Below are 8049 nucleotides of genomic sequence, written 5' to 3'. Positions count from 1 at the left end.
AACCCGGTTGTGGCGTTGCGGGGGCGGGGCTGTTTGGCTGGCGCTCCCGGGTGGACCTTCCCCGCCGCCGCGCCAGGTGGGTTGTTTTTTTGGCCGGGGGGCGCCCCCCCCCCCCCCCCCCAGTTAGACTCCCATTGCTCTGTTTTTTTTCAATAATTTATTCCACCGCGATACCTGGAACTCTATATCTAAAGCCGATGCGAAAGTTTCGTGAGATCGGTCGCCGCGATACATGGAAATCTGCTTAATATTGTTGCGAACGTTTCGAAATTCAATTTTGTAATAATATGAAATTTTACTCGAAATTGTTGCAAGTGTTTCAAAATTAATTTTGATATACCTGAAATTTTATTCGAAGTTGCTGCAAGTGTTTCTAAATTTTATTTCGTAATATCTGGAATTTTATTATAAATTGTTGCTAGTGTTTCTAAATTAATCTTTATGCACCTGGAATTTTTTGAAAGTTATTGCTGCCATTTTTAAATTTATTTTGTGGCATATTAAATTTTTATAGAAATTGTTGTAATTGTTTAATGATTAAACATTATAAGACCAGGAATTCTCCTTAAAATTATTGCAAGTGTTTCAAAGTCCAATTTCTAATAGCAGGAACGTTATTTAAAATTGTTGCTAATTTTCTTCGATTAAATAACAAACTATAATTTTACCAGAATTGTTCCACGAAACTATACTGATTTTCTGTTTCTATCAGGATGATCTTACCAAGGACCAAGTCGCCCGTACGTAATCGTCTACAGTGTCTCCTGTAAACCTAACCTTACCTCCTAGAAACGTGCGTTATAAACCTAACCTTTATTACAGTTCTGAAGAAAGCCTTCGATGCGTTCGACCACGACAAGAAAGGCAGCATCGGCACAGACATGGTGGGAACGATATTGACCATGTTGGGCTACGAGCTCAGCGAGAAGACTCTGAAAGAAATCATTCAGGAGGTCGACGAAGACGGTAATTAATTGCATTCGTTAAACAAATTAACACTTATGAAAATATAAAATCATTTCTTCATGCTTAAATAAGTGAGAGAAATGATCAAAAACCGCAGTCGAACCGAACTCGAACCGAAGTCGAGCCGCAGTTCATTATTACCCGGAGTTTCTGAGGAGTACACGTTATAAGGATTAGTAGATACTGACTCTTTGGTCAGCCAGGATAGCTCGATCGTGTAAAACACTTGCCTGGAAAGCGGGAAGACCAGGGTTCGATTCCCGGTTCCTTCAATCTTATCGACAAATACTCGTTTTTTTCCTAGAATGGACATTTCCTATCGCAATAATATCTTAAAAGCAAGAGAAATGAAACACTTTGCATCGTGTATTCAAGATCTACTTTAAATGTTTAAATATTTCTGACAGGAAATGGAAAATTGAATTCGAACTTGAAGGAATGAAATAAAAAAACATTCATATCTGAAACTTCCGACTCATTAAAATACAGTAACAAGGGGGGGGGGGGGGGGGTGAAAAAAAAAAAGAAAAATCGGGGGTGGGGTATGAACCACTCTCGAGTTCTCTAGTTCTGGAAATTCAAGAATATCGTTCCATTCCCTCAGGATCCGGTCTACGGGAATTTACTCATTAAAATACAGTAAAAAGGGGGTGAAAAAGGGAAAGGAAAATCGAGTGATGGGTATGAACAACTCCTCGAGTTTCTCTTGTTCTGGAAATTCAAGAATATCGAAAATGTCCTTAGGATCCGGCCTACTGGAATTCGAAGAGTTCTGCACGCTGGCTGCGAGATTCTTGGTGGAGGAGGACGCCGAGGCGATGCAGCAGGAATTGCGAGAGGCGTTCCGGTTGTACGACAAAGAAGGGAACGGCTACATCACCACGGCCGTGTTCCGTGACATTCTCCACGAGCTGGACGACAAACTGACGCCGCAGGAGCTCGACATGATGATCGAGGAGATTGACGCTGACGGCTCCGGGACGCTTGACTTCGACGGTGAGTTCAAAGAGAGACAAACGTGAGAGGAGAGAATCAAGAGAAAACGGAAAGGGAGAAAAAGAAAAAGAGGGGGAGGGAGAAAAGAGAAAGAAGAAGAGGGAAAAAAGAAAAGGAAGAAAGAAGGGAGAGGAAGAAAAGAAAAAAAGGGAAAAGAGGGAGAGAAATAAGGGGAAGAGAGAAAAGAGAGGGAGAGAGACATCTATCCAACAGAGCAGCCTAGAATTTCCATGACATGTGACGATCACATTAATTACCGTGGCCGGTCGGTTATGCCAACGACAACTAACGCCAGATCGCTGGGCTAGTATTGCACGATGAAAATTACAGGGAACACGCCGCGGACACCGACTTGCCAAGAATCTATCAGTTCCTTAATTAATATTAACGCTTGTCGTGTCCGGGGTTCTCGAGAACCAACATATTGGCCTGTGCTCTCTCTCTCTCTCTCTCTCTCTCTCTCTCTCTCGCAGCTCGCTTCCGGCTGCGACGCACCTCGAGGCGATCGTCCATACCTGGACCTCATCTATTTATAACCGGGTTCGATTACCACCTCCTGATAATCGTTCCGTTTCCTCGTCTATTATTGAACGTCTCTCGCGTCTTCCCTCATTTCTCATGGTGCTCTCGTACAGCTGTCAAATTTAAGACGCTTCCTGGTTTAGGATGCTCTCGAAGCTTATGCCATAGCACGCTGATAAATTATTTATTATATATGTTAAAAAAATTATTTATTATATATATTGAGCAGTGACCACTCTTACAATCAAAAAATTAATATCCTAAAATTAGTGCATCATCAGTCATTGCACTGGGTTCTTTTTAACCTAATTTATCCCTATTGCAGAGTTCATGGAAGTGATGACCGGCGGCGACGACTAATTCCCAGCAAAACAATCCGTTCTAAAGCTTGTCGACACTTCGTGCGAGCATCCACAAAACTTTCCATCTCTCGCCGAATACCAAAGAAAAAGTTGATTGTTGCGAAACCCGAGTGCAACTTCCTCGGTCAGCCAACGAGCGTCTCGGTGCTGCGTGACGAGAAAAATGAGGTTCAATAAAGAGACTCCAACCAGCACGGTGTGTTTACTTGATTGAATCGGGACGGGCCCGCGAGAAAACCATAGTGCGCGCGTCGCTATCCTTAAACCCTGCGACCCGGCGCCACCTGGCCCCCTCGGGGCTGGTGTTCGCGAGTATCGATCGCGCCCCAGGGCAACCGCAACCGGCTGCACCGCCGTGCAAGCGGCGCGCAGTGCGCCGAGGTGCGACTGGAAGAAAGTGTTTTCGAATCTAGAAATCCTTGAGGCCGCCCACACTTGCCTCCCTTTCTTATTCCAACCGGTAAAAATGAAGGATAATTCAACGAGACGAAACGACTCTTCCAAGTTGTTTGTTTAAACAATATTTTCGGGCGGATAATTTTACACGGTTTTCGCAACCGCGACCTCCCCGGCCAGATTAATCGCGACTTTAACGGCTCGTGAACGGTTAATGGGCCATTTACATGGTGCCCGTGGTATAATAATAAACAGAGCGATAAATAATAATTAAGAAAATGTTTTCGCGGCGCGTGCTCGGGTTAACGAATGCCGGCATTCTTGGCAGCCGCGCGTTCACGTCGTGTTCTACAAGCACGAGCTTAATTTTCCGTTCACTCTTACGAAAAGTGCACCTGCATGCTAATTCCATCGGCCCCTCCCCGCTCCTGCCCGCCTCGCTTCGCGCACCGTTGTTCTGCGCGGTCTCTACAGAGTGATCGAATCGACACGGAATATGTACAATTTAATTTACACGTGTTCCTCACTCTTTCGCCATCTATTCTCTCAACGTCTTGGTACAGAGAACAAGTACAATGAAAATTGTAGAGAGGTACAAACGATAGAAACATCTGTACAAAGTAAATGTGCAAGAAACAATTTTTAATTTGCACTCATTTTTATCTGACGTTTATAATTATAGTACCAATGGATAGCTGAGTTTCTTGCGATTAAAATGAGCCCAAACACGATAGAAATCGGTCTATTTTCATTGATTGTCAATATACTGGGTGAGTCATGTAATTTGTACACGACAAACGATTTTAAATTTGTCGATTCTCGAGGGCTAGAATTTTCTTTAGGTACAAGAAGAGCTCCGTTCACCTTTAGGGTCCTGTATTTAATGGTATTTAATGAGACACGTGATTTAAAAATTATTCGTAGCATGCGTGTCAATTGACTCACCCTATAGATCATTTACTATACTAAACCGGTTTAAACTAGTCCGATTTGCGTCGTGTTTGGACTCATTTTAATCAGGAACCTCTCAGCTATCAATCTGTGTTGAGATTACAAAGGTATCATGGCAATTGTTAACAACAATATACTTTTCCAGTACGTTAATTTATTTCTAAATTAACCAAGCAATACACGGTAACATCGTCGACTATATTTATTCGAATAAGTGTGTTTTAATGCGTCGTTCACCTCCTCGCCGGACAGTTTACCCCGCTAAATGCACGATTTTTATGTTTAAGGGTTGCTTCATAGCTATAATTAACCGCCTGGTCGCCTTGAACGCGATACGAGGATCGCCGCGCGCGCGGATATTTATCTGTTATCGAAAAATAGAAGCAGGCGAAGTTCAACGCGATCTGTCATCGCGTGATTTTATCGTGAAGTTAATGTTCCAACGGATCGACACCGCGGCCAAATTTCCCAATAAATCGGCGTGCCAAGACGAAACGGACACGCGGCTGCAACTTCTCGCTGTTACATTATAGTCTCGGGACGGAGACACGCTATTTTATTAACGGAGACTGTTTTAGATATACGACTGGACGTGGATTACACCAGGCGCCGATCGTACAGGTACAGTGATGCATAAAATGGAATTATTTTATATTGTTATTTTCAGTAATTATTGTTAATAATTTTTGCTTAAATACTTGAATACCAGGGGCGATGAATTTGTGAGATTATTATGATTAAAATGAGTCCAAACAAGATGGAAATAGGACTATTTTTATTGAAGCGCTGTATACAGGGTGTTCTAAATAACGTGATTAGTTTGAAGATATTGCTTGCTTTGGATAAATGAAAATAAATGTCAAGGATGTGTTCATTAATGCTTTTTAAATTTAATTTCGGAATGACAACTCTTTTATTACGATATTTCTTTACACTGTCAACAAACAAGAAGACATTTGATCACAATATTTCGTTCACCCTGTAGATTTCGTATTAATTAATTTTAAAATTGCTTCGATTAGAGTCATGTTTGGGCTCATTTTGATCAGGAGAAGCTCAGCTATCTCCTCCTACTACAATTATAATTATACAATCACGTCTCGAGACTACGCAACTCAAAATAAAAATAAATTAAATTTATTAAATTTAATTAAAGACATTTTTAATATCGTCCACTAAACTGGGCTCTATAAAAATAATAATTACCTACAATTTTTAGCTAATTATCTCGCTATTGTCTGCAATAATGTCTTCATTTTATTTACCAATGCAATTTGAAATTGCAATTGCATTTTACGTATATGCAATTGCAATTCCAGTTCGCTCACGTCTCGAATCGGATTTCAGATGGACGTCGGCCTGTCCGAGTCATATACGTCTCGTAAGGGAATTTCCTGTCGCAGATTGAAACGAGGAATGATTGTAAAACGAAATTGGCCCGTCAGATGTCGCCAGGAATGCCCGGGCGCGTCATTAACCCGGGCCACCGCCACGTACGCCAGGTAATCAACTCCGGGCGCGCGAACTGTTCCACCCTGCGCTGTTTCAGCTTTGTATATCCCATAGCCATTTTTCCACGCGGAATAATCGCGTTGAGTCACGTGGAATTTCGAAACGGTGCAACGATGGTGGTCTCAAATCAGGTTTGCCCTGTAAACCGTATTTGGCAAGCTATGATCCCATAGGCTATGGTATAAATCGCGATCTGGAGCGAGCAAATTGGACTCAAACTTCTCATGCAACCACCATGAAAATAAATGGTCGTCGAGCCACTTGCAATTAACATTGTTTCATTTTTATTTTGCATGGAGATTTGCAGTATTGTGGTAATATTTAGATATTTATTATATATAATTATTGCACGGATATTAATATTATTAATAGATATTATTATTAATATATTATATATATAATTTTTTTTATTATTATTATAACTGATTGATACTATATTATAGTGTAATATTTAGATATTTATTATATATAATTATTGTGTGGATATTAATATTATTGCCACCTATTACTATTGATATATTATATATTATTATTATTATTATTATTATTATTATTATTATTATTATTATTATATTATTATATTATTGTTATTATAACTAATTAATGTTATATTAGAGTAATATTATATTATATTTTTAGAAATAAATAGTGGCGATTTCTATGCAAAATAATTATCATCCAGCTACCTTTTTAATAATTTTAGCCCCATAATTTTTAAAACAACATGGCAGTATTTTTAAACAATTTAAACAATTTTACAGTCTTGTCCCTAGTCCAAAAATTTCTCTGATGAATTACGAATCACTATACCATAAAAATCAACAACATTAAAAATTGTACAAATCTTATTACTCGTAACTTTATTTTTTAAATAGCGACACATGTTACACGTTGAATTTATTCATTAAAAAAATAAGAGCGTGCTCGTTTTATTAATTAGACTTCTTTTTCTTCTCGGCGTTCTAAGCGACACTCATTACGCATACCGAATTCTTCGCATTTATTAATTTGTTCACGTTGCTCTCGGGTGCGGATTAAAAGCGGCCGTCATGGTACGGCTGGCTGATAAAATACCGGTGTCCGGTGTTAAAGCGTCGGGGGGAGCGGCGGGGTGCCGGGCTACAAGTGACAAGAGTACTTTTCAGCGTTCGTTCTGGTCCGCTACCTAATTCGAAAGGATCCGAGTATGAATTTCAACCAGACGACCGTCTGTTACTTGCTCTCCTAATGCTTGTTCGTAAACTCTGCTTCGTTGCTACGGTCTTTCCGTTGATTCCGGATCTCCATTTTTCAATTAACGGAGAGATATTCACCGGACACGTATTTCCTGGCGTTTTGCATTTCCGAATAGCCTAGTGCAACTTAATAAACATTTTGCAACACAGGAAATAAATGCGAATAAATTGTTCTTTTTAGTAATTCTGACAAGTTGAAAGTGATACAGTGATAGCATTAAATTATTCTCGTCTTTTCTGGAACAATAAATATTTAATAATTTTTTTCTTCGATTTAATTTTCCGACGTTTATAATTGTAAATTGTGAATTTAAAAATCTGCAAAAAATCATAGAAGTGCTATAAAGTGTTAGGAATGTCTCAGAATTTTCTCAGAATTTTTAGAGATAAGGGAGGGAAGGTATATTAAATTTTAATTATCACAAAATTCACCCCTTTGAGAATCGAGCCAAAGGGATGAAATTTTAACGAGAAATTCTCCCTCGATTTACTGCTATTTCTGACCCAAATTGTTCCACATGAATGTGGAAAAAATGTGAAAAAATCATGGAAGGAATGTGGAGGAAATTTCGGCCAATCGCCGGTTCATCGCAACCCCTTAGCGAGCGGAGGCAATGCGCGCAGAATGGATAAGGTTACGGCGAGCAATCGTCGGTGCAACATTGAACGAGACACGGTCGAACGTAACAGGAACTAACCGGCGGATTTTCGCAGGAAAATCGCCGCTTACCGTAGAACGGAGTATCTGGGGGTCCCTCTATACGTGTACCGGTCGTTCCTCGCCGTTGAACCCGTTTATCGGATAATTTCGATATCGTGTGTATGCGATCCGTGATATTTTCAACGAAAGGAACCCGCGCGCGAGCCTTTCACCGGTCAAGCTCGGCCGATCGGCGCCCGCGTTAGACACCCCGTTTTAAAATCTACATTGTAGAACGTGGCCGAACGAGGGTGACACTAATTGCAGGCGAACATGCACTTCGTTTAATATTTTTCGCCGGGGGATCGCCGATAACCGGGTGAAAGCCGAGCGCTATAGTCCGACGTGCAATGCGCGAGGGAAGAATGTACGAACATTTAGACATTTAGATATTTTAACATTCTGAAGA

At 40.4% G+C, this 8049-nt stretch overlaps 1 protein-coding gene across 1 annotated transcript in view; it reads left to right on the top strand.

Moving 5' to 3' along the window:
* The window catches only part of Tpnciiia (troponin C type IIIa), a 3304-nt gene extending 264 nt beyond the window's left edge, over window positions 1–3040 (top strand). The window contains exons 2-5 of the mRNA XM_078193945.1: window positions 713–740; window positions 823–966; window positions 1711–1962; window positions 2810–3040. Of these exons, the coding sequence (XP_078050071.1) occupies window positions 713–740; window positions 823–966; window positions 1711–1962; window positions 2810–2844 (459 nt within the window). The 3' untranslated portion in view covers window positions 2845–3040. The remainder of the gene's footprint in view (window positions 1–712; window positions 741–822; window positions 967–1710; window positions 1963–2809) is intronic.
* The last annotated feature ends 5009 nt before the right edge of the window (window positions 3041–8049 follow it).

The sequence above is a fragment of the Augochlora pura genome, chromosome 11 (assembly GCF_028453695.1).
Source record: "Augochlora pura isolate Apur16 chromosome 11, APUR_v2.2.1, whole genome shotgun sequence".
Taxonomy (NCBI): Eukaryota; Metazoa; Arthropoda; class Insecta; order Hymenoptera; family Halictidae; genus Augochlora; species Augochlora pura.
Note: the sequence above shows the minus strand (reverse complement) of the source record. Positions and strands in the feature narration are given on the sequence as shown.